Source organism: Hipposideros armiger, unplaced genomic scaffold (assembly GCF_001890085.2).
Source record: "Hipposideros armiger isolate ML-2016 unplaced genomic scaffold, ASM189008v1 scaffold_703, whole genome shotgun sequence".
NCBI lineage: Eukaryota > Metazoa > Chordata > Mammalia > Chiroptera > Hipposideridae > Hipposideros > Hipposideros armiger.
Genome location: NW_017732053.1, coordinates 110,625 through 136,195, shown reverse-complemented (window position 1 = coordinate 136,195; position 25,571 = coordinate 110,625). Strand labels below are relative to the sequence as shown.

The 25,571-nt window shown below is 51.8% G+C and overlaps 1 protein-coding gene across 13 annotated transcripts in view; it reads left to right on the top strand.

Moving 5' to 3' along the window:
• The window catches only part of MICAL3 (microtubule associated monooxygenase, calponin and LIM domain containing 3), a 220,152-nt gene that overhangs the window by 169,054 nt on the left and 25,527 nt on the right, over positions 1 to 25,571 (top strand). For 9 of the 13 annotated variants that reach the window (XM_019627037.1, XM_019627036.1, XM_019627046.1 and 6 more), the window contains 8 exons: positions 4,702 to 4,897; positions 12,834 to 13,048; positions 14,912 to 15,001; positions 16,931 to 17,071; positions 21,926 to 22,036; positions 22,869 to 23,012; positions 23,360 to 23,442; positions 24,729 to 25,571. The exon at positions 24,729 to 25,571 is cut by the window's right edge and continues 979 nt beyond it. In XM_019627037.1, coding sequence (XP_019482582.1) covers positions 4,702 to 4,897; positions 12,834 to 13,048; positions 14,912 to 15,001; positions 16,931 to 17,071; positions 21,926 to 22,036; positions 22,869 to 23,012; positions 23,360 to 23,442; positions 24,729 to 25,571 — 1,823 coding nt within the window. The remainder of the gene's footprint in view (positions 1 to 4,701; positions 4,898 to 12,833; positions 13,049 to 14,911; positions 15,002 to 16,930; positions 17,072 to 21,925; positions 22,037 to 22,868; positions 23,013 to 23,359; positions 23,443 to 24,728) is intronic. The other 4 variants (XM_019627039.1, XM_019627038.1, XM_019627047.1 and 1 more) reach the window with 4 other exon arrangements.

Below are 25,571 nucleotides of genomic sequence, written 5' to 3'. Positions count from 1 at the left end.
GGGCTCGGGCTGCCAAGTTCTGTGGCTTGATGATTCATTAGTCCTCAGAGCTTGTAGAAACTACAAAGAAATAACACTGGGAGTAGGATAGCTTGTGATTTCACATGTCAGATTCTCTTCTCTAAGACGCTTTCATGAAGTTCTAGGTCCTTCATCTTGAAAATGATGGTATAGTGGGGAGGAGATTATAGTGAAGACTCCCATGGGGAAAGCAGAATAGGACTCCATGGAAACACACCTCCCGTTTCTTCTCTTCAAGTCCTAAGTCAAGGGACAGCGTGGTAGTCTTCTGAATCGATGCTGCACTCCTCAGGTTTGGATCTTGGCTCACTGCTTACCAGCTCTGTGACCTGGACAGCTTACATAATGTCTCTGAACTGCAGTTACATCATGTGCCAACTGTTACCCACCTCACAGAATTTTTTTTTTCAGCTGAACACGCTAGCTCCATATTCCTCCGGTATACCGTCCTTGAATCCCCTGGGTGGGCTAAATTGTCCTTTTATCTACTCCGCTCAAATCAAATGCGTGCATAAGTTATAGTAATTAATACATCATACTGAAGTGATTCCTGTGCAGGACTGTCTCTCGCATGATTAGCCTATAGCGCCTTAAGAGTAGAGAGCGTTTTAACCTGCTTGGTTCCCCAAGGTTCTGGTCAAATTCCTGGCAAACAGTGCATTACCCACTGAAAATAGACATTTCTTCCAAGTGTTTTCCTACCTGAGTGTGTTTCTTCATGCTCCCATGAAATTGCTTGGATCTGAGTTGATGAGGTTAGTTGTTTGTCCCCCCTGAATGATAGTTCTTATTCTGATGTTCTTCTCCCATCCAAAAGAAACACTGGGTTTTAGTCCATATTTTTGGAGTTCCCCAAAACTTCATACTTGAATAGTTGAAAACTTCACATTTATGTCCCTTTCTCATCTGCTTTCTATTTAGCACAGTTGTCAAACATACATGATGGGAAGAAAAGACTCAAGGGGTGTTAGAGTCAGGGAATCCTGAGCCTTCTTATCTTTATCACTTTGGGTTTTGGTGAGGAAAAGGAGAGAGGCCCGGAAGACCAGCAGTCAGAGCCTGTGCTGTCCAAGGGCCTTGTAGGCAGGTTTGGTGGAGAATGTCTAGTCTTCACCCACCTGCTGTGCTCCCTCCTCTTTTTTTGCTCTTACCTGGAGTCCACATACTTCCTGGTCTTCCAGATGCTTTAGTCCAGCACCAGCGCCTACACTTCAGGACCCTGAGCTCAGTATTGAAGCATGGACTAGGGATGTTTATATCGACACTCCCATGGGTGCAGGACGAGGACGGTGGGCACAGCGCACAAGCTAGCCCAAGCATTCATGCCCAGACCCCATGGTTATATGTCAGTCTGAATTTGTAAGTGAACGTGCCCTGGGTCTTGCTTTTCAGTAAAGCTTCTCTAATAAATTTGAAAGATGCTATTTGGTGGAAGATCCCAGTTATTTGGCAGATGCACAAAGAGTGTGACTACCTGGGTTTATAAAAAGTTCTTCCTAATGACATTACAAAGAGATTCAGAGTGTTATACCACAAAAGTGCCAGGTTTCCAGACCATGTTCTGCACAACTTATCACATCACAAAAATGACTAAGTCACTCCTCCACCCCTTTCCTTTGGTCCTTCAGTCTGGAGGTTCTAGGATTCACCTCATAGACCACTTGTCACCTGACACTGGGTGGTGTGGCATTGCCTGCCAAAACCCAGTGTTATGTCGTAGAGCTCAGAATGTCACAGAAGTCAGGGACTTGCCCTGGCCAGGATGTAAGGCCATTCTTGACCTGCTCCCACATTGTTTCTGCCTCGTCTCTATCACTTCAAGTCACTCCCATTGAAGATCTACCGTCCTTCACCGAAAATAAGACCTAACTGGAAAATAAGCCCTAGCATGATTTTTCAGGATGCTCGTAATGTAAGCTCTACTCCAAACATAAGCCCCAGTTAAGATCATCATCCAGACATGACTGTTTGAATAAATGTAGACTTTTGTACATGAATAAATGAATGAATGTAGATTGTTGGAGCAAAAATTAATATAAGACCCGGCCTTATTTTCTATGTGTGGCATTTTCTATGTGGTAGTAATTTTCTATGTGGTAGTAATGCCACACCACCATTCCATGTCACCGCACCTTAGATGATGCCTCGCCTCCTGCCAGAACTCTTTCCATCTTTCTTTGTCAAATAACTGTTGTTGGGGCCGGCCGAGTGGCGCATTGGTTAAGAACTGGCTTGGGACGCCAGAGGACCCCGGTTCGGATCCCACATATGAGGGCCAGTGACACTGCCCTCCACAGCTAAGATGCTGAACAACAGCTCAATCTGGAGCTGGGCTGCTGTGAGTCGCCAGCGACGGCGTAGGCTGCACCCCTGTGGCAGTGGGTTGCCATGGGCTACCGTATGTAGCCAGCAGCCAGCGTGAGCGGCCAGCAGCCGCCGTGAGCGGCCATCCAGAAGCCGGCGACTGATCTGCCTCACCCGGGAAGAGCGCAATGATGGTGCCAACTTGGGCAAGTGAAGCAACGTCCTCCACAACTAGACTGAAGAACAAAAAGTCAGCAACTTGTCTGTTCCCCTTCCCCCATTTCCCCAGCGCTGTTCCCATCCCCCAATTCCCCAATAAAAATCTTTAAAAAAAAAAAACAAAACTGTTGCTGGCAATCCAGAGCAAATGACACAACACACCTACACAATAATGCACACAATTGGTGGTAAAAACGTTACTAGACGTCAGATACATCGCTTAACCCGTATTTGCTGAATGCTGCCCATGTACTAAGCCTAAGCAGAAGAGGAAGATAAGGTGTGTGGGTGGAGCACAGAGTTGGCGCGCGTGCGCACACACATACACACACGTGTGCTTATCACATGTGTGTATCATTTCATTCCGTGTTCATAGTAACCTGGAGAGTGGGCATCATCCTCATTTATAGATCAGCAAACACTCTCCCTAGTTACGTGATTTTCCCAAGATCCTCCAGCCTGTCACTTGTGGGGTCAGGTGTCTAGCCTGCATTTGTCTGACCCTAAACCTGTGCTACATCATACACATTAGAGAATAAAGAAAGAAAAAATGGGGGTCGGGGGGAGAATAAGGTATATCAAAAAAATAGTGATGGTATAGAGGAAGACAGAGAAGCTGTCCTAGGTTGAAGGAGACTAGGAAAAATCATAGTCATATATATATAACATTTCAGATTTTCAGAAGCCCTGAGCCCACAGTACTCAAAAAAATAAAGGGAAATGGGGAAAGTTCTTTACAAAAGAATGATAGTGGAGAAGGAATGATAGAATGTTTAAAATCACCATTTTGTGATTCCCAGTGTAATAATGGACTCAGGCAGAGATCATCAATGGATACTAACCCCACTGGATGAAAGGATGGTGGGAGCAGGATAGCTCTATGTTTGTACGTATCACCCCACAGACTACTTATCAATTACAAAGGGGAACATGTCTCTTTACAACAGAGGCTGGGCACCACCTTAACCAGCAGTCGAGCCTGTGTCACCAGGAAAGAGGCTGCCTGGACTGTGCTCCTGACCAGGTGCAGTGGGGGAGCACAGCATCCCCACAGGGGTTCTTGTTAAACAAGGTGTTTACTGGAATCTAATCAGGAGATAGGCAAACCCACATGGGAGGAGTTCAGCAAAACAGCTGCCTGGGCACCTCAGTGGACCAGCCGGATGCAGTGCACGGACCTTGATTAGATCCTGGGCCAGGGTTGGGGGACAGCTGGAAGTACTCATTCTTTTCTATTTCTTTTTTTTTTTTTAAGATTTTATTGGGGAATTGGGGGAGGGGAACAGCGCTGGGGAATCGGGGAAGGGGAACAGAAAAGTTGCTGTCCTTTTGTTCTTCAGTCTAGTTGTGGAGTACGTTGCTTCACTGGCCCATGTTGGTATTATCATTGCACTTTTCCCGGGTGAGGCAGATCAGTCGCCGGCCATTGGACGGCCGCTCACGGAGGCTCTTGGCAGCTCACACTGGCTGCCGGCCGCTCATGCCAGCTTTACGGCAGCCCACTGCAGCCTTGCTGCAGCCTACACTGTCTCCAGAGACTCACAGCAGCCCAGCTCCAGCTCGAGCTGTTGTTCGCCAGCTTAGCTGTAGAGGGCGCAGCATCACTGGCCCTCATGTGGGATCCCAACCGAGGCCCTGCTGCTCAGAGCTGGCGTCCGAAGCCAGCTCTTAAAGCACTACTCAGCCGGCCCGGACTCGTCCTTTTCAATGAAAGCTGATTTAGGGGGGCTTGGTTCCAATGAGAAGAGCTTCCTCAGGGTCCCGCCCAAGGCCCCTTACCCCACTTGGGCACCACCACTGTTAGCTGCCTCTGCTGTGCTGGGGGCTCGGAGATGATGAAGGACAAGAGCAAGCCCCCATGGGGGCTGATGTGCAGTCTCACCGTTTCTACTTAGTGAAGGTCTGCCTCTCACACCAGTGTCCTCTCCTGACCTCTGTCAAATTGGTGGCCTTTTATACTTTCAGTCTCCCCTCATGGGGCTCCCTCGCCTTCATGGGAGGGTTTTCCCCCTTTTCACTGAAGCGAGCGCTGGCTGTCGTGGAGGCTTAGACAGCCTCTATAGGTGCCTCCTCCCTCCCTCAGCTCCTCCATTGTCCCTTAGTGTATTCAGCTCTTGTCGTTTGTCATAGAGCATTGCTTCTGTGCTTGTCACGCAGGATCCAGTGTGAACGGCCTGGAGGAGCCCAGCATTGCCAAGAGACTGCGGGGCACGCCTGAGAGGATCGAGCTGGAGAACTACCGCCTGTCCGTGAGGCAGGCCGAGGGGCTGCAGGAGGTGCCTGAGGAGACGCAGGCTGAGCACAACCTGAGCAGCGTGCTGGACAAGGGCACGGAGGAGGACGCCGCCAGCAGGTCAGCCCACGCCAGCCGGGCTCAGGTCCCTTTCCATTGTGTTCAGGTGCCTGTGGCTTTCCCCAGCAGCCTCTTCCCTAAATAAACATGGTGCCCCACTCGGGAAGGCAGCGTAGCACCTGCCAGCAGCGTAAGATCTGAGCCCGACTACCTGGGTTGGAATATTGACCTTGCCACCTACTGGCTGTGTGACACTGGGCAAGTTATGCCACCTTTCTATTGCCTCTGTTTCCTCATCTGTGAAATGAGGACAATGCTAGTACCTTTCTCACATAATTGGTGTGAGAGTTAAATATGTATAGTGTTTAAAACGGTACAGGCAACCTTGGTTTATTGCACTTCACAGATGCTGTGTTTTTTATAAATGGAAGGCAAGACCCGCCACCAGCAAAAAGAGGAGGCCTCGCTGTATTGCGATGCTTACTTTATTGCAGTGTGGGAAATCCAACCCCGCAGTGTCTCCGAGGTCTGCCTGTCCTCGGCACGCGTCCACTCTTACAGGTGGCGGCTGCCTTTGTTACCACTTCGCACAGTGCCAGGCCGTTTACACAGGCCTTCCCTCTCCATCGCCACACGGGCCAGCTCAGGAATCCTGTAAGTAGACAAGAACATATACCTTGTCACCTTACAGGTAAAGGTGCTAACAGCAACTGAGACTAGGATCAGGCGGGGGCTAAGATCAGACTCAGGTTTTCTGGGTCCAAGTCCAGGATTCTCCCAGTTTTCCCTGTTGCCTGGTGGTCCCTCCACCCCTGTTCCATTTAGGTCCTTATCTCTTCATCTGGATAGCCAGTAGGGATCACAATCCATTTGACTTAATTCAGAGATTCAGTATTTATTGAACACCTACTATGGCCTTAATACTTTGCTAACAGAAAAAAAATACCATCACCAATGCTGCCCTCGGGTTGTAGTTTACAAGCATAGTGGAGGGGAAAGACTTGCACACAGGGACAGCAGTGCACCTGAAGCAGTGTGCTGTTGGGGGCGGGTGCTCAGTGGAAGGCGCCCCAGGGTCGGAATAGGGGCTCCTGTTATGACTTAGCCACCATGTCACTGTGCCATCTTGGGGAGGCTACCTCACCTCTCTGGGCTTCTTTCTTTTCCTTTGTGTTAGAAGAGCAGAATACCTGTGTCCCAGGGGCCATACACATCAGCCAGGGGCTTCATGTTTGGCCAGTTCCAATGTTTTAATTACGTTTAACTAAATGAGGCCTTTGGGGAGATATGTGCGCTCCAAACCCCACAAGACCCCCTGAGTCTGCTGCCTTCACCCCAGGTCTCATTCTTATTACCTGCCCAGGCCTGCCAGTGTCAGTACAGAAGGACCCAAAGTGCCCGACAGGAGATTATCAAGGATAAGGAGAAACAATATATGTAGAAGAAAAACAGACATAAAAAGGAATGTGAACAAGATAGAAAAGACGGAGTAAGATCAGTATTGACTAGACTGCCCTGCAGAGCTTCCATGGTGGGAGCATGTGCTGTGGCCTCAGACTGGTGGGGGCTGTGGATCGGCATGAGAACATTTAGGGCACACTCTGGACACTATTTTGTAGCCATGAGGAAGGGACTGTGTGAAGTTAAAGAAAACAGCTTTTTAAGTTCCAAGAACGCTTTTCAAAGGGTGTTTGCTGGGCAGTCACTTCGGCCAGCGCTGGTGTCAGCCAGGCTCTGATGAACTGCTCCTGGGGCTGGCCTGGACAGCTCGTCCATGCATTGTGGGGACAGCCTCCCCCATGACGTTGTTGTCACGTGACTCTGCATCTGTACCCAGGAGACACGGCGCTCTCTGCTGTGTCCTCTCGGCGATGGTTGGGGCGGGGAGTCCTGTCGCCCAAGCAGAGCTAGTGGCTAGGCCTCAGGTCCAATGGGTCAGCCCACTGGCCTGCAGGAACAACTTCTCCTCCACTGTGATTTGTACACTGAAAGATAATGAGATGGCAGTTAACTTAAGGTAGGGTAGAAAGGACATTCCAGGAAGGCTAAATCATAGCATTTTAGAGCAAGATATGACAAGAAGGGCAGAACAGAAGAGTATGAAATGAATTAGTATCCAACAGTGCAACAAATGCCCCATCTTCAAACTAAAATAATAATAAAAGAAGAAACAACTAGCATTAGCTGCTATGCAGAGTGAAAAACGGCTCTTGAAGGTGGAGTAGTCAAAGGAAGGAGCTGGAGGTTTTGTCTTCCCGCAGGAAAGCTGCGGTTCAGAAAGTGTGTCCCACATTTTTCCACCTTCCCTCCAGCACCAAGCAGAGTTAGGCATTTCCAGCCCTTAGTCCTTCCTGAGGAGGCGTTAGACTTGATGATGAGAAATGACAGAGTTTTAAGGAATTAACCAGTTCAACCCAGAAACTCACTTCTGACAAGTTTAAAGAGCTCTTACCTTATGCGTCTGCTGGGGGAGGCAGTGCGGTGTGATGAGTTAGAACATGACTGTGGAGTGAACCAAGCCTGGACTTGAAGCCTAGCTCCACCTCCGGCTAGTTGTCGGCAAGTTCCTTCACCTCTGTGCCTCCATTTCCTCATCTGCAAAGGACACTGTAGCTCAGGCCAGTTGTGAGGACTCAGTCAAACAAAGCGACCAACCGTGTCCGGTGCCCAGTGAGCACTGAATCACTGACGGCACTTTCTGTCACTGCTCTGCTTAGCCCTGAGCACAGGAGGGGCTGGGTGGGGGTCTTGTACCACTTTCTTTACACAGGTGGTTCAAGTGCCAGCAATTGGGTTTGGCCCCAAATCACCTGCCACGGGGAATTGCTAATCAAACTTTACCTGCACCAGAATTGCCCCGAGGGCTCGTTAAAGCTGAGATCACTGGGCAGTTTCTGGTTCGGCCAGTGTGGGCTAGAGCCCAAGGTTTGCATTTCCAAAATGTTCCCAGTGATGCTGTGGCCTGGAGAGCCACTGCTCAAAATTTCCCAGCTCTCCCTGATGAAATCCCCACCTGGGACACGAGGTAAAACGATGATCCCTGGGCCTCCCCTGGAGTACCTGAGTCAGTGACTTTGGGGTGGAGGCCAGGAATACCTGTTTTTAACAGACATGATGTGATTCTTACCATCGGCTTCATGGGTAGTTCACACAGGCGGAGACTCTGGCTCAGGCGTCATCAGCTTATGACTCCTCCTTAGAGTAGAGGACTGGTAGCATCTTCCCAAGGAGACCTTGAAAACCATACTTTTATTTTCTCTGGGAGAGACCAGGTGCCTGAAGACAAGAGAAAACTTGCTAATGATTGTAGCTGTTTTTCCCTGACTGCCCACATAGACAACTTGGCCCCAGGTGAGGACAATGGATTGTGCAGTGCCCGTCTGCAGAAGTCCTTTAGTGTTTACACATCCTGGCTCTAAAGAACCAGTCAGTGAGAGCTGGAGCAAACAGGTGTGCTTCCCAGAGGGGATGTCCCAAGTCGAGGCCAGGTCATCACAGAGGGGCTCGCCCCTTCAGAGTAACACCACGAGGAAAAGCCCCTCCTTCGAGGCTGACCGTGAATAAGTGGGAATTCCTGACTGTCCTCTGTCCTACCTCACCTCTTCTTCAGCAGGGGCAGTAATGTGAGTCATTGCTGAGCAGGATGCCAGTCTTATAGTGGATTACATTTCCACTGTGTAGACGTTGCTGGGCGATGTGCGTCTTCTCCAGCAGTAAAGTGTGTACATGTTGTCAGAGTGGGTGGGATCTAGGATGGCCAAGCAGGACAGAAGATTGCATAGACTCTCTGATTATGAGTGGATTAATTTAAAAGTGAAAGCCGTGATTCCCCATTTTCCCTTGACCCTGGGAACTTCACGTGGGTTCTGTGCAGCAGCCTGCCTTGCTTATACAGGGCCTACCCGAATTCCCGATCTCCGCGTTGAGGCGGGACGCAGGCAGCCAGGCACCCGTTCATGGTCTTCCTCCTGGGCTGTCACCCTGACAGCTGCTAGGAGCTGAAGGGTGCTTGGGTTCTAAACCACTCCATGGAGCGCAGCAGGGCATGGTGTGGACGCTGGGCAGTGCTGACTTCTCACATGGATGGCCCAGCCTCCACTCTTCAGTTTCCCCTTTTATGAAACAGGGGTAGTCATCTTGGCCGTGCGTTAGTCATGGTGTAGCTAGGTGAGCTAGTCCACAAGCAGTGCCTGTGCCGTGGCACATGTCACAGGGCACAGTGTGGGCTGGCCATCACTGTGCTCATCGTCCTGGGACCTGCCCCACTGGCCCAGCAGAACCTCTGCTTAGCCCATTGAAGTCGGGAGCAAACCTGTCTTGTTAGAACCAGTCCATGTGCCCTGGTTCTGCTTCCTCCCACCAGTCCCATCATGGCCTCAATAAGAGGATGACACCTGAGAGGACACTCGAAAGGTGCTTCGAGATGAGTGAGTGGGTGTAAATTGTAGCACGGATGACTTTTCTAGACATTCTGACTGAAAGGGGCAGCTCCTTCCGATGGACACTCTGCCAAGAGGCTTCAAAGCTACCATGTCTGACACCTGTGAACGTAGCACACCCTGCCCTGGCTTTCCCTGGTGTAGTCCCTTGAACATACCTGCCCGTCTTGGCTGTGCTGGGCTCATGACAAGCACTGCAGTGAGGAGAGCAGACCTGGCCCTGCCCTCAGAGACAGCGCGGTCCAGGGGAGGCCAGCCCAGATCAAACAGTCACATGGAACATGATACCATTCCAGGTGCCCAAACAGCTGCCTGCTTGACGGAGAGCTGATCCTAATGACTGAACTTTCTGGCCCTCATCTCTCCTAGGAGGCTATGTTCTGAGCGGTCACTCATCCTCCCTAAAGGACAGAGGCGCTGGTTGTCTATATTGCATTTTGCTCTGGTCTAGGGATTCTCCCCACTTACACTTTCCAGACTGTAGTCTGAGGGTCGGGTGGAGATGTCCCCTACACATTCCAGCCTCTTCAAAGCCCAGACCCAGAAATTCAGGCACCAGGAGCAGGCGAGAATGTAAAACAAGCCTTGGTACTGAGCTTACACTGTGAGTCTTGTGTGATGTAAGGAGCCTGGCCAGACCCAGAGGATTGCTCCAAGGTCCTGTGGAGTAATGACCTGGAAAGGGACAGTTGGCAGCACCTGCCGATCACTCTCTGTCCTCCACAGAAGGAGGGAGGCCTGTTGGCCTGTCTCAGATCTCCACGTGCATGCAGCACGGCCTCTCAGAAATGGCCTGAGAGCTTGCAGCTTAGGAGGGGTGAGGGTTGACCTTTCCTATGCCCTATGTCTGTGCTCTGTGCCTAATTTGCTATTCTCCCATGGTCCTTGAGCTGTCACAAAACTAGCCAGTGTGACACTCAGAGCTGTACTCAGGGCCTCATTGCCTGCAGTGTACACAGGGTGGCCGTCTCATGAGGTGGCACAGGACAGGACAGGGCTGCACTGAGGCCCCAGGAAGCTGCCATTCACGCCGCCCTGTCTCCTGCCCGCTGGGCAGCCTGTGTATTTCGGCCATGTAAGAGGACAAGCCTGCCCTCCCTCTGGCCACCTAAGATTTGAGATGCGCATAGGAGCATTGTTATCCCTACTTCATGTTTGAAAGGTGTTAAATAACATATATGGGGTTACCCATTGTTGTTAATAAGAAAGTAAACAAATGGAAACATGCAGGTAAGGCAAAGTAATACCTAAGTAAACACCAAAAAATAGTCAAAATCCGGATTCCCAGCTTCCTGTGGTCCAGATTCTTGTTTGCCTGCTTTAAACTGCTTCCTTCCAATCCTCCATCCCAGCACAGTCACATTTTGCCATATTCTGTCATGACGTGTTTGCATCTTCTCTTGGGAATAAGGACCTTTTCTGTGTTACCTTGTGTTCTCTGCAATGTCAGGAAGGTGCACGGTAAGTAGAAGACACTTGGTAAATTTTATTTGGGTGAATGAATGAGGTAGAATTCACCAGACTGAGCTGGGTACAGTAAGGAGCTGACTCCGTTTATTTCTGTGTCCCTAGCTGAGCTTCGGTAGGCACTCAAAATCTTCGTTGAAGGAATGAATGTGTAAATGAGTAAACAAATGAATGGCTTGAGTCCCAGGGTGTAACACTAACACCTTGAAAATCAGTAAAATCCCTAATCTTCACAACTGCCTGCAGCACAGATATTAACATCCCCTCACCGATGAAGACACTGAAGCTGGGAGAGCATATCAGCTCAAGGTCACTCAGAGTGGCCCTGGGAGGACCCAGCTACCTGAAAAGCTGAGGGAACTCAGTCCACAAGGCTGCCGTGGGGGAGTTCCCAGAGCCACCCTCAGACTTGATCATTTGCTAGAAAGACAGAACCCAACAGAAAGTGTCACGCTAGCGCTTATGCCTTAGTTACGGGGTATCAACTAAAACCAGCCAAGGGAAGAAGTGCCTCGGGCAGAGTCTAAGAAAGGGCAGGCGCAGAGCTGCCAGAGTCCTCTCCCTGTGGAGTCAAGACAGCAGTACCTTCTTGGTTTTGATGTGACAGTACCCCTGGAGAATTGTCACCAAGCCTTGCTGTTGAGAGTTTTCTTGGGGCTTGATATCTAGGTAACAACTGATAGACTGATCAGCCGCCCCTATGGTTGTGATTGGTCTCCAGGTCACCTGACACTGCATGACCCAAAGCCCCCACCCTAAATCATTGTCTCTCACCCTCAATCACATTATTAGACTATCCACCATGACGTAAGGAAGGCCTCAGTGAAACCGACTTTCCCACCAGGCAGGGCATTCCAAGTTCACCTCCCAGAAGCCGAGGATGGTGGCCAGGCCTCTTTGAGCAGGTTAAGTTCTTCACTACACTTGTGATGGGCAGCACGTCCTCATCACAGTGCTCGCTGGCTCGCTGTCACACATGGCCCCGCTCTGGGGAAGGGAGAGCATCCCACCTTCACAGGAAGTCGGGCCAGCCGCCTGCCATGCCTGATCCTGCTGGGTTGTGGGGCTCCATTGTCCAGCAGCTGGACTGCGCTTCACTGGAGCTCAGTCAGCTACTTTCCTCACTGAGGCAAAGCCTATCCTAAAGGAAACTGGTGATTATCCGGCCATAGAGCGGTTCTGAGGAGCTGCTCTGCTTCTGCAGTGCAGCCCCATGGCAGTGTCGAGAGCCAAGGTGTTTCATCCACGCACTGCCTGTTGCGCTGCTTCTCTGCAGAGCAGGGAGGACGGGGTGGCCTGGAGCGTGGGCATCCCGTTCGGGGCTTGTGCAAGTCGTGGCAGGTGTCTTCACGTGTCCTGCTGCCACCACTTGGAACTGAGCCAGGCTGTGTTCTGTGAAGGGAGCCGTGGTGGAAATGCTTGTCAAGAGCAGTGACTCGGGTGGGTTGTTGCCACATGTCCCCACAGTCCCTGCACTATCCTGTGCAATGAGGGGGACCTCTGCTGCCACACTCTCTGTGTGCTCCCCGCAGTGTCCATTTCAAGGCGTGGCTCATCGTGGGGACTCAGGGAACGCTGTGGAGCAGTGTGCTGCCACCCCGCAGCGCATTGGCGTTAAGACTCCAAACACTCGGGCCCCTTTGACCACCGCTCCTTCCCCAGCATGGCCTTCACAAGAGCCCTCCGACGACCCGACTCAAGTAGAATTGAGTTCCTCAAACCAAATAGTGGAGCACAATGAAAGGAGATGTCCTCTTCACTCCTGATCCCTGCGTCATGAGTTTATGTCAGAACGAGTCCATGCCCCACGCTCTGAGGGCCTCTGAGACTGGCCTCTGAACAGAGTGCCCCGTGGATGGGGCCACCGCTTCTATGGGCTGTCGGTGCTCACACATGTGTAGGCCAGCTTGCCCTCTGTCCCTCTCCTCCTGTTCCCTCGTGTGCCTTACCTGGGCAGGGAGTCAGGTTGGCTCCTCCGAGGGGGCCCTCCCTTCCCGCCCAGTAGGTGCTTTGCCTCTGGTTGCGGCTTTCACCATCCCCTTCTCGGTTTTGTCGTTCCCTCACTTTGGCTATGCGCCTTTTCTCCACAGCAGTTCTGAGTCCGAGATGGAGGAGGAGGAGCCTCCCCTGCCCACCTCGGACCTGGGCGGCGTTCCTTGGAAGGAGGCTGTGCGGATCCACGCTCTTCTGAAAGGAAAGGGTGAAGGGGAGCTGGAGGCCTTGGAGAGCTATGAGCCTGGAGACGAGGAAGAGGAGGACGAGGAGGAAGAGGAGGAGGAGGAGGAGGAGGATGAGTCCAGTGAAGGTCAGAAAGCAGCCCCTCTCCTGCCCCAGACTCTGTCTATGCCTGAGGGTACGAGTTCTCGGCTGGAGTCCTGCGGACATGCCCCACAGCCTGCACACACCCACCGCCTCCCTGACCTTAGACACGGGGCACAGCACAGCGTCCACAGCGGAAGTGCCCTCCGTGTGCACTTGAGTTGAAATTAGAAGTGGAGGCAGGGGCCAGAGCGAGGACTTCATCCAGACGAGGCGCCTCGTTCCCCTCCTCCTCGCTTTCTCTTTTTTCCCCTTCAGTTTTGGTTAGTGAAATTTATTTTAGTGAAGAAAGGGAATTGAGCTTTCTAAAGGATTCCCTGACTCCTGGTCCTAAATATCGGATGCTGCAAAGCATTGAATCTTACATTCATTCAGAGCCACTGTCACTGAGGAGGGAGCTGAGCTGGCGCCCACTGGGCCAGGAACAGGCAGGGACACATAGCAAGCAGCACGTTTGCACCAGTGTCCCAAAAGGGAGCATCAGTTCCAGTGTTGGGTCGGCCTGGTTGGCTCTGCAATGTTCTGTCACTTTGGACTCAAAATGTTTCAACTCTGCCCCTGTCTCTGCCTGTGTGTTCTTGAGTGAATGAGGAAGAACTTTCAGGGCCTGCTTTTCTTGCCTGTGGAACAGAAAGGGTCATTCTTTCCCTGTCGTGGCTGCACAGAGGTCTGGGGGGTGGTAAAGAAGACACAGGCAGTGGAGACCCATGTCTCCCCGAGGACGGTGCCATGTCCGGAGTACTCCCTGTGCGCTCCCTCTCCAGGGAGCAGGGAGTGGAAGAGAAGGACATGAGCCTTGATGCCCCAGTTCCTCCCAGCTGGTAGAGGAGCAGTCAGTTCTGGCCATTCGGGCCATGCAGAGCTGGCACTTGGTGGGCTGCCGCTCCTCATGCTTGTCTCTGCTTTTCCTGGAGTTAGACTCGCTCGGCTGCCCAGCCCATCCAGGGTCTGCTTTCTCTGGCACAAGGCCGAGCGCTGGCCAGATGCAGAGCCCTGCCAGCCAGGGTGCATGTCACTGAGCCAGCCTACGAGAGCCGTGTGGCTCTAAGACACCAGCCAGATGAAGCAGAGCAGGCAAGAAGCAAGACATGGTCCTTCTGACCCTGAGGTGCCCACGTGGCGTGCGGTCGGGCAGGGCACTTCCCGTGGCTCCCTAAGGAGCATCTCCACTCCTGGTTCTCCTGCACTCTTCCCTCCAAAGGCGCAGGCTAGGGGAGCCCCCTAGGCAGCTCTGGGTGCCTGCCCCTCCCTCCTTACTGTTTTGTGTGCAAGAAGGAGGCAGCCCCTTAGCCGCAAGCTGGCGCTGGGTTCTTTTCTCCATGTGCTGTGTCTGCCACGCCTCGGCTGACCAGCGCTGCCCCCGCGTACCTGCTGGTCAGGGGGCTGAGCATGTTCACAGCTCTTTCAGGGAAAGGTAGTTTGTTTGTATCATTCCAGACGTCATTATCTCCGTCTGACGATTCATATGCTCCATGGCTTCTATCCCCTGACATGGCTTAGGGTCACACAGCCTGTTTCCTTTCAGGAGAGTTTAGCCCTGCCTTCCCTCGTGCAGACTTCATTTCCTGGACCGGGACCTGGTGGGAAGAGCAAACCTGCAGGGAATGGCCTCTAACTAGAAGGACACGGACCAAAAAACTCAGCAAAATCCACCTTGTTCTTGGCCCGTGGTGTGTGTGTCAGGCCGTGGACTTAAGAGACCTGTGTAGACAGTGACCGAATGTTATGCCGAGCCGCTGAAGATAACTCTTCTTTCTCTTCTCTTTCCTCCCTCCATCTTTTTTTCTCTGTATCCCCACGCGGGATTCTTGATGCTGTGTTTGTGGGTGTCTGGCTCCCCCTGCTGTAGAAGGGGAGTATTGCCCCTGGGACAAAGAACTCCTGCAAGGCCAGTGGCTCCAGCACCTGTCAGAGGAAGAAGATTCGGGTACATGTAAAGGTACCCACTCTGCCCCTGCCCACCTTCTACCCTGGCTCCCTGGGAGCCATCCAAAATCTCCAAAAGCAGGTCCCACGTGAAAAGATCTGTGTTTACAGAGCTGCACTGACAGGCTTTGGCACATATTCCTGGGCCCAGCCTTTATGTGAGACACAGATTCAAGAGGAAGTCAGAGAAGACTCCAGAAGCAGCCTTATTAGGTGTGGCCCCATCTAGACCCCTTGTATGTTCTGCTGCAGGGTCCCCTCATCCAGTTAAGACTCAGCTTCTCTGATGCAGAAAACCTCACGCCACAGCCACAGCTCTCAGCGTGGCTCAGGTGCCCAGCGCCTCCCTTCACTGTGCCTTTTAACATTTCTCTGAGAAAGGAGGAAGTACTGGCAGACCGTCCCCAAGCTCCATTCAGTAACAGGAAGCCAAGCATTATCCAGGGAGGACTCGCTCCCTTCCCTTTGTTTCCATGAAGTTGAAGAAAGGCCCTATGTTTTCTCTCTGACGTATGTCCCTTAGTCCTAAGACATTTTGTGGCTCAGCTGTGCCTCAGCCGCACCCAGCCCCGTAAGGCCTGAGCCTGGCAGAAGTCCGTGACCCTACAGCACGCAGAGGCTCCGCATCTAACAGTGGTAGTGCCCGCATCTCCATTCGGCAATCTCATTGGTGCTTTCCGGCCCTTTCTTTCATATCGCATTCCCGGTCACTTGAGAATTAAGAGGCTGCATTACAGTGATGAAGCCAGAGCACGTTGTCTGGCTAGACTGTTGAGAGCGGGCTCCCATCGGGAGTCCCCGAGTCCTTCAGATTAGGTGGCACCTGCTCTTTCCTGAAAAGCCGTCCTCCCTTCCAGAGTGTCCCCTCCCTCAACTTGCTGGCTGTCCCTTTATTTTAACCCAACTGGATGGCATGGTCCAAGCACTGGCTGTAGGGAGCCCACAGGGCAGGGGCGCGTGCAGATCCCTGGGCGCTGGCAGGTTCTCACTTAGCTGAGAAGCCAGGTCCTGTGTGCAGAGGGGTCAGCGGGGCACTGATAGAGTTTGAAGAAAAGGGGCTTTGACCTCACAAAAAGCAGAAAGGTCTTACTCCTACCCATGAACTCCCAAATTTGGGAGTTTACAGGACAGAGTGCTGCTTCTTCCCAGCCCAGCCTCCCCTAACTTTATCCTGCCCCCTAAGCTGTGTCCCTGCCATGGCTAGCAGGCAGCATGAGGCCTGTTACGGAGGGACTTTTCTCTCCAGCTGCAGAAGATAAAAACTAAGGTACAAACAAAGTAAGTTTCTGTCCTGTGTGCACTGACTGGTTCATGGCAGAATGACACTGTCCCATCCCACCTCTCTGTTGTCACTTGGCTCAAATCTCAAAGGAGAAGCTGTCAGCATGGCAGGCGGCAATAAGCACCATGCTGTGTCAATAGCAGAAAGGACAGGAAGAGTGCATCCTTGGGGATTTCTCACTGTGCTGGGTAACAGCTGAGTATTCTGATCTCTGGAGGGATGGCCCTTGGGCCAGTTGTGACCTGTTCTTTTTTTTCTGCCTGGGCACTTGGGTCCCTCAAATGCAGTTAATGTGCAGAGAACATCAGAAGGGAAAGTTCTTTCTGCACTGGAGCTGAATGTATGATTCTCTTGTTGAAATTAACAGTGTATGTGAAACTTGTAATGGCTAAGTCAAATTGGAGAAGTCTGTGTGTGTGTGTGTGTGTGTGTGTGTGTGTGGTGCGCGCACATGCACCACACACACACACGCACGCACACACACACACTCAATTTTTGCCTTTTTCTGATCCACACTGATCCTGGCAAATGTGGTAACTTTTCTTTCTGTTTTCTTTCCTGTGGTGTTTCATTCCCTCCTTCCCTTGACTTTATTTTCTCATTCCTTCCTCCCTATCATTCTCCCTTCCTCATTTCCTTCACCCCTTGAACCTGGTACAGTAGCCGGGAGCCAGAGGCTACGGCAGATTATAAATGCAGCCGATCCCCTGGAGATCCAGGCTGATGTGCACTGGACACATGTTCGTGAGAAAGAGGAGGAGGAGCGAATGGCACCAGCCTCTGAGTCCTGTGCTTCTGGAGGTAACTGCTGCAGGACCCAAGGTCCCAATGCCTCCGGGAGCTTCTCTGTTCCTGCATCCTCTCTCACTGCTGCAGAGAACTCTTCTGTTAGGGTCAAAGACACCCCCCCCCCCCCCCCCCCCCGTGATCAAACATAACAGCTGACAGAACATCTCATTTCCCTGATGTTAATCGTGACCACTGCCCTGGGCTTTTTTTGAGGCTATGTAAAGTTCTCTGGGTTAAGAGGTTGTGGACTCTTTCTCCACTGATGCAAAGTAGTAAAATGAATTTGATCTTAGGAAACCAAGAATTTGCTTTCTTTCTTCCATAGTACTAGGCAGGGTTACACTTTCTCTACTTGGTAGAATGTTCTGGTGCTTTCCACATGGGATGTGTCTGGGTGTGAATGTGCATTGGCAGGATGGGGGTAGGGGGGTGTAGTATGAAGGGAAATGGCGTTTTAAGAAGAGATAATAGTAAGGAGGCCTCTAAAGATACAATTTCAGCTCTAGGTTGTAGGTGGCATGATGAGTGTTCCACAGCAGGATGGAGATGAACCTTATTCTGGCTTCTTTTAGGGCATAGCAAGCAATAAAAGAAAAAAATGGAGCTTAGAGGGCTGTGGCCACTGCCATGTCACTCTCATCCATTCCGATCTCAGCATACCCATCTTTAAAATACAGATCTTTGGTGCCATCCACCTGTCTCTCGCTCACTTCTCTTCATGTTTCCATTCAGTGCCTGGTGAGCCACACACCCTGCCAGTCTCTGAGTATATGAGAAGGTGGCCCCTGCCTTCATGCAACAGCCTTTACTGGGAGCATTTGATCCTCCCCAGCCCCAAATCTTCACCTATAGGCAAGACCAACCTCTGTTAAATACTTTTACAGCAATGTAAATACCCCCAGAAGCTCTGCAGGAATGGAGGCGAGATCCTGCCGACCAGGGATGTCAGACTGGCCTGCGCTATGGAGCTAGCTCTGCAGCCCTGAGCCCATATTGACCCGCCATGTGTTTTCTCTCCACTTCTCATCGTGAATACCCATCACATAGGCTCGCAATGGGAGTGTTTTCCTCATCGGTGCCGGATAGGCCTCTGGCTGTAACATCACCTCGGTTTTTCCTCTGTTTTTGACTTTAAGGATGACTTGACTCCTCACTGGGAACACTTATTCCTGTGTAACTTTGTATTTATCGTCTGTTTTAAATTCAGTGCCTGACCTTCCCTCCATACGCCGTGCAGCAGTGCAGGCCTGGCTGGAGACGGTCTCCGGAGGTAGTTTGGTGATGTTTTTTCTCTCCCCACTCACCATAATAAGTCTCTCGGGAGCTCTGCTGGTGCCTTAACACTAGAATTCTGGCCCTGCCGCTCGTGCATGCCAAGGGCGGGGGTGGGGCACGTGCATGCCTCACTCAGGCAGCCGTCCTGCATGGACAAGACACGCACCCCGTGCCCTTCAGGGACGATCCAGAGATAAGCAATAGTGTGGACAGGACAAACCGACATTTGTTTAATTAATAGAAGTTGTGTCAAGGCCAAAGCTGAAGCAACATTTTTAGCACTGAGATCTAAAGTCTAGAGAAATTGAGTGTAAAGGAGAAAATGAGTTAATATTTCACAAACCTACTGAAGTATCAGAGAAAGAGGCAGTCAGTAGTTGGGGGGTTATGGAAAACTTAGCAGTGACAAGAGGAGAGGGGGGATTGGCAGGTGTCGTTCAGCTAGGAGCAGAGGGACAGGCTGGGCATGAGCACATGTATTATAGCATCAGCTGGGTCTTCAGACTGAGGAGCAGGTTTCTCTTAAAGCACTTAGGCCAAGAGGTAGCTGAGCACCTTGGTTGTCCTTCCTAAACTTTCCTGGAGAGGCATTTCTCAACGAGGGGACTCCAGGCATTTCGGACAGGACACTTCTCTCCGTTGTGAGGCGTGTAACATCCTCAGCCTCTGCCCTCTAAAAGTCAGCAGTGCAGCCTCCACTCCCACCCCAGTCATAAGACAACCAAAAAGGCCTCTTTACAATCGCAAATACTCACAGAAGGGCAGTAGTGCCCCTGGTTGGGACACACTATCCCAGCAGTTACTTCTGGGATGAGCAGGATTGGAGCTCGTGGATCGTACCACCAGCCTCTTACCAGTTACCCCACTGCCCTGATGGGCCACAGGAAGAACGGACACAGCCCAGGCAGGAGGTGCCTTCCCGCAGAGCCCCCGAGTGCAGGACACAGGCCATCAGCTCTGTGTACAGAAGCTGCTGATCACTGTTGCCTAGTTAATTTGCATCCCTAGGATGGTCGGACAAGGCTGAGGCGTCAGGACTTCCCAGCTGGCAGCTGAGCTAAACCAGGAGCTAAGTGTGGCACAGATTCCTGGCTTCCGTAGTGTGTGGCCGCTTCTAGCACCCTGCACTCCATTTTAACCCGGATTTAACCCCCAGCTCCGTCCCTCAAGCTGTGTCTCTCTCTTTCAGCATCTCTCTCTTTCAGCACTGGCTGCTGCTGTGTTGATATGCCCGCTTGTTTGTTTTGATGTATGTGACAGTTGTTCCTCTCAGGGTGTTCACGAGAAAGGTAGGCTTCCCACCTTTCTGACCAACGTTTCTTAGTAGAAGCTCTGAACTAGGAGAAGCACGTGCTGGTGAGGGGCCAGGATGGGGCAGAGCCCAGTGATGCAGCAGGCCTCATGCTGTGCCTGATGGGCGCCCTGGTCCCCGTCCTCCCGTGTGCTTGCTTCCCGTGTGCTTGCCATCAACAGTGCAATTGCCACCTCGATGCTGGCTCACACAGAGCCACCTGAGCACACGTGTTGGCACACCTGGGCGCTTTCCAGGTGCTATTCCCACCGGGTTAGGGTTACTGAGAAGGAGAAAGGTTCTAGGGGAGGAGAGGTGTGGTGCCATGATGAACTTGCTTTCAGACAGAAAGCTCAGGTGTGAGGGGCAGACTTCTTTGTGCCTCAGGAGCCCCATGCCCTGGTGTTGAGCTGACTTCCTTGAGTGACCAACAGATGTTACCACACAGAGGTTTAAGCCTGTGTAAGTACCTGAGTAGTTCCCCCCAGTATTTTCCCAGCAGATGCCATTGTCATAGGAAGGTATCTGGGTGTTGCCAGCTCCGTGGACTGCTGTGCTCTCTGAGAGGAACGTGACAGTCACCATTTGCCAGCCTATCACTGGTTGTGGAACTCGCCCCTCTCTCCCTGGAAGCTGCACTGTCACTCCAAACCTCTTTCAACAGTTGTCTAAAATTGAATGTGAACCAGCACCTGACTTTTAGTAAGCTCGGTATGCACAAGGGGTGGTGAGATACATGCACAGTTTAAGGAATTATTCAAAGCAAAAACTCATGTAACTACCACATAGGTCAAGAAATAAAACACTGCCAGTGTCTTCAAAGTGCCCCTTCCCTTGCTCCCCTTCCCCAAAGGCAGGCGCTCCCTTGATTTTCACTGCACACTACCTCAGTGGCCATTCCAAAGTGTGTTTCCCGCACTTGCTCTGCACAGCCTCACAGTGCCGGGATGTGTGCTCACAAGGCCTGTGAGGAGGCTGACCTGGTCACTCTGTGGCTTCCCTCTTGAATTCAGCTGCCTTGTAGGAAGTCCGTCCAGCTTGACCACAGCTGGTTTCTCTGCCGACCAGCCTCCCCTGGGCTTTCATCCTCGGGCTTTTGCATATGCAGCCAGAGCATAACCCCTTTTCCTGGAATGAAAACCTTTAGGAAGTCTTTGAAGGTGGTTGTGCTTAGAACCTAGAAGCAGTTCTCAGGACCCCTAACAGATGGTAACACTGGTATTTCACAGCACCTTGAAAGCAGGGCTCGTGGCTTTCTTATTGCCTTCTTTTCCTCTAAACTGTTAGTGTGAGTTCTAAGTGTGCAGAGGTTGGCAACAGGTGTGTGTGTGAGTAGGTGTGTGTGTGTGTGTGTGAGTAGGTGTGTGTGTGAGTAGGTGTGTGTTTGTGTGAATAGCTGTGTGTGTGTGTGAGAGAGTAGGTGTGTGTGTGAAAGTGTGTGTGTGTGAGTAGCTGTGTATGTATGAGTAGCTGTGGATGTGTGTGTGTAGGTATGTGTGAGTGTGTTTGTGAGTAGGTGTGTGTGTGTGTGGAGTAGATATGTGTGAATGTGTATAGGTATGTGTGTGTGAGAGAGAGTAGGTATATGTGAGGGTGTGTGTAGGTGAAGGAGCTGGTTCCTCAGGAGAAATGAAGCTGGTTCATGCTTTGCCTCATTTGACAGCAAAGAAGGCTGGTCTTGAGCCTGGAAAGGGAACTTTACATATCCCCTCACCCTCTCCGTTATGCTTTAGAAAAATGTTCCTCTAAATTACCCTGGCACCACCTCTGCCTAGGAGGCACAGCGACCTGGAGGGTCCAGCTGGCCATTCCTCCAACAGTGAGTCACCTGCATGTAACACCGCCACTGCTGTGTTGGGCACCGTGGCCATAACAAGTTCTCTCAGCTGTCTGTGCCCCCGTTTTCTCACTGATAGAAATTAGAAATTGTCCCCCTACTACTTGTATGAAATGGCTCATGGCTTGGGAAGCAGTCACATGGCCTACAAGCCATTGTCGCTGCTACCTTTGCAGCTGGGTGCCTGCTAGGCCTGGGCCTGAAGAAGCAGCGTTTCCCTCTGTCCTTCCCAAACTGGGGCTCTCACAGCGGCCTCTGGAGAAAGAGGAAGGACGACCTGCCTTAAGCTGCTCTTGCCTCCACTTTGCCTCCTGGTCGAGAAATGCTGGTCTCAGGTGTTCAGGAAGGGCCCAGATCTAACGGGCTCTGCTGGGGGTCCAAATCCAGACACTTCAGAGTTCATCCTCTGCCTGTCCTCCTGTCTTTCCTCTGCTTCCTTCCTTTGACTATTTCTGCTTTACAGTCCCATTTGATGAGAATGACCTGGAGGAAGAGGACTCGGAGCCAGCAGAGATAGAAGGGGAGGCAGCAGAGAATGGGGACACAGGGGACACTGGTGCTGAGCTGGACGATGGTACGGGGACCCCCAGAGCCTCCCCTCTCCACCATGGTGACCACCCTGCTCCCCGTTGGGGGACAGGCAAGAGTGCTTTAAACTCAGGGAAGTTAAAAATAATATACATTAAACAAAAGCAGGGAGTCAGGGGAGGCAGCTGGTAGGTCTCCTGGTTTGGTCCTTGTTCTGCCACTGACTTGAATGTGTGTTGTTTCACACACACACACACATCCTCCACCCCATCCCCACCTCCGTGAGCCATCATTCCACATAGCCTGCATTCATTTAGTTGTGGTTGAGAAATGGAGCAGATCTGTGGCTTTATACACAGACTTGAATCCAGTAGATGCTCTCTGAAAGCCAGATACAAGGAGGTGGTATTATAAGATTTATAATTTGGTTGGTTGGGAAACAAGGGGCAGGGACTAGATGGGGGAAAATGGGAGGGACAACCCAGGCAAGACAGGGGGGCACAGGCCTCGGCTGTGGTATGGTGGCAGGGCCCGGAAGTGCTAACGGGAGCAGTGCAGGAGGGCGATGGGCCCCAGAAGCAAGGCCTGGCCTCACAGGCACACCCATGCTACTTTCTGTCCTGGCCCGCCATGTGTCACCTGGCTGTATTTCAAAAGAAAGTGGAGCACCATGGGCATTAAAGACAGTAACGTGTCACAGAGGATGATGTGTTTTTGGCCACGTGTCACAAGCTGGATGGGGACCAGCAGGCACTGCCCAGCTGGGGCGAGGAGCCGGGTCCAGACCTACAGAGGTTGTGCTGTTCTCCGAGGAAGGCAGGAGACTGGAAAGGAACGTGGCCTCGCTCAGGTTCTGTGTCCTGACTTCCCTCTGCCAGATCAGCACTGGTCTGAAGATGGCTCGTCCGATGCCGAGACAGAGCTTTGCAGGCAGCACCAGGCCAAGGTGGAAGTGGAACTGCTGAGGGTCTCAGAAAATGAGGAGGAGCGGCCCCCTGCCACACCATGGCACCATGAGAGAGGTTAGTCCCTGCCACAGGAGAAGCCGCCCCCAGAATTCCTGTGGAGAGCCACAGGAGGGCGCAGGTCCTCCCCATGCACGGGGTTCACGCGGCTTTACCCACAGCCCTCTTCATATGCTCTTTAGGGCTAAGAAAGGGTAGATGGCACATCTCAAAGCTTTGGACACAGACCACACATGTGACAAAAAGCTAGCACCCCTGATCCATGGAGACTGCATCTGGAGCCCCAGGGAAGCATGTGCCCTTTCCATCTGCAAGCACGACCTGCCACAGAGCCGGCTGGGGCAGGCGCCCTCAGTGGGAGGGGGGTTTCCTCTTATCATCAACCCTGTGTCTCTTCTTTTCAGGTCCCTCCAAAGTCTCCAGCCCCACCCAGCCCCCTGAGGAACAAGCTGTCCTGTTCCCCCCAGTCCACAGCCCCATGGCAGAGGTAAGAGTTCAGACTCACTTTGGGTAACAGCTGGTGGGACCCTGAGTGGACATACTGATTTCATCTTAGGGCTCTTGGTGTGAGCCCCACCCTGCCTTTTTTTTGGGGGGGGGCTTCTTGTGCTAAGTGGGGCTATTGAGCCTTGGGGTCCAGCCCAGTCCTCGCCATGGGGGCAAGGCAGCTTAGGCAGCATGTCCCTAACCATGCTCTGCACCAACCCCAAACCTGAGTCACCCACCATTGTCACTCTGACATGTCCGCAAACCTCGCCGTTTTAAAAATAGATTTATTGCCTACAGCCGTTCCACCCTGAACGCGCCGATCTCGTCTGATCTCAGAAGCTAAGCAGGGTCGGGCCTGGTTAGTACTTGGATGGGAGACTGCCTGGGAATGCCAAATGCTGTAGGCTTTACCTCCCCTTAAAAAAAAAAAAATTTAACAAAATAATAATAATAAATTAATTAATTAATTAAAATTTTATTTTTACTTTAAAGCAATAATATTTGAGGAATCGTTGGTTCGATATGACAGATGCATTTTCTTAATATTCTAAAATGAACTGACTTTTAAAGTTAAAAACATTTACCCAGATTACCAGTGGTATGTGAACCACACACACATTGAGGAATGCTACCTAAACAGATTGTAACAATGTGTCCCATGGAACATGTTTTGGAAGATACTTTCTGGAGGAGAGATGAGGGAGGGAGTTCCAAACTCAAGACCGGGTCTGCTTGATTTGGTCTTTGGGATTCTAAGAAGAAAGATAAATTTGGTGATTTCTTCTGTGAAATGGAGGAGCTTGACAAGACAGGTGGGTGGGGTGGTATGAGACCGCAGGACTATCTGGATCTTTGAGCTTCCTGGAGAGGGCAGTTTGTAATCGAGACTGTAAAAAAGAGCTGTTTTAAATTTTTTTAGAGCATCGGCCACCGTGTTCGTACCTCAGAGATTTTGGAGTTCTTGGGGCTGATAGTAGGGGAGTAGGAGCTAAACCCATTAGTGTCCCCTGGCCAGCATTCACATCAGTGCACACAGACTTTAAGATGTGTTTGAGATGGACCAAATCCTGAAAGCTGAGGCTATTCAGCTAAGTAGTGGGGGCCTAAAAATTGCAGAAAGTGAGAAAGGTTCTCCTTGTACCATTTGAATAAGAGCTTAAGGATGGAGAGAGGCATGTATTTTAGCAAGCAGAGGCCCTTTGAGAGGGAGCTCCCCAAAGGATCTTTGCTGGCTGTTAGCTCCCTGCCCTCTGAACAGCTTCCATCTGTCTTCATTTCCTGTAGGGAGCCCGGATCCCACTTGTCTCTGCAGCTGCCAAGCTGAGATCACCCAAGGAGCGCCTTTTCCCGGAGCTTTTGGTCCCCACAGCAGAAGCTCCCTCTAGCCAGAAAGCTGTACACTCTCCCATCCGGTCGCAACCGGTGGCTCTGCCAGAAGCTGTGACGCCTGCCTCCTCAGTTAGTTCACAGGGCCTGTCCCCATTGGCCACCTCCACCATCACCCCTACCCAGCTTCCCGTTTGCTCTCAGCCTCAGCCTTCCTCTGAGACCACCGTCCCATCCCCCACCAAGTCCCCGATATGCTTCCAGCCTGTTCCAGCCAATACATCCACCCCCTTGACCCCCCTCCCTCTGAATAACCAAGGGGACACCAAGGACAGACTGGGCAGTGCTCTGGCTGCGGACGAGGCCCTGAAGCGGAATGACCTGGTGGCAGAGTTCTGGATGAAGAGTGCCGAAATCCGCCGCAGCCTCGGGCTCACACCCGTGGAGCGGAGCGCGGGGCCTACGCCCAGTTTCCCCTCGCCTGCCTTGAAGCCAGTGTCCCTGAAATCCTATTTGGTAGAGAAGTCCCCTCAGGGTGAGGGACTCCATCTTCTAAAACCTCCACCCATTCCTAAGAGGCTGGGCCTGCCCAAGTCAGATGGTGACCAGCTCTCCCTTCCGACCCCCAAGTCCCCGTCTGACAGAGAGCTGAAAAGCTCCCACGAAGAGCGGAGAGACCTGTCTAGCAGCTCCGGGCTGGGCCTTCACGGGAGCTCCTCCAATATGAAGACCTTGGGCAGCCAGAGCTTCAACACATCAGACTCCACCATGCTCACCCCCCCCTCGAGCCCGCCCCCGCCC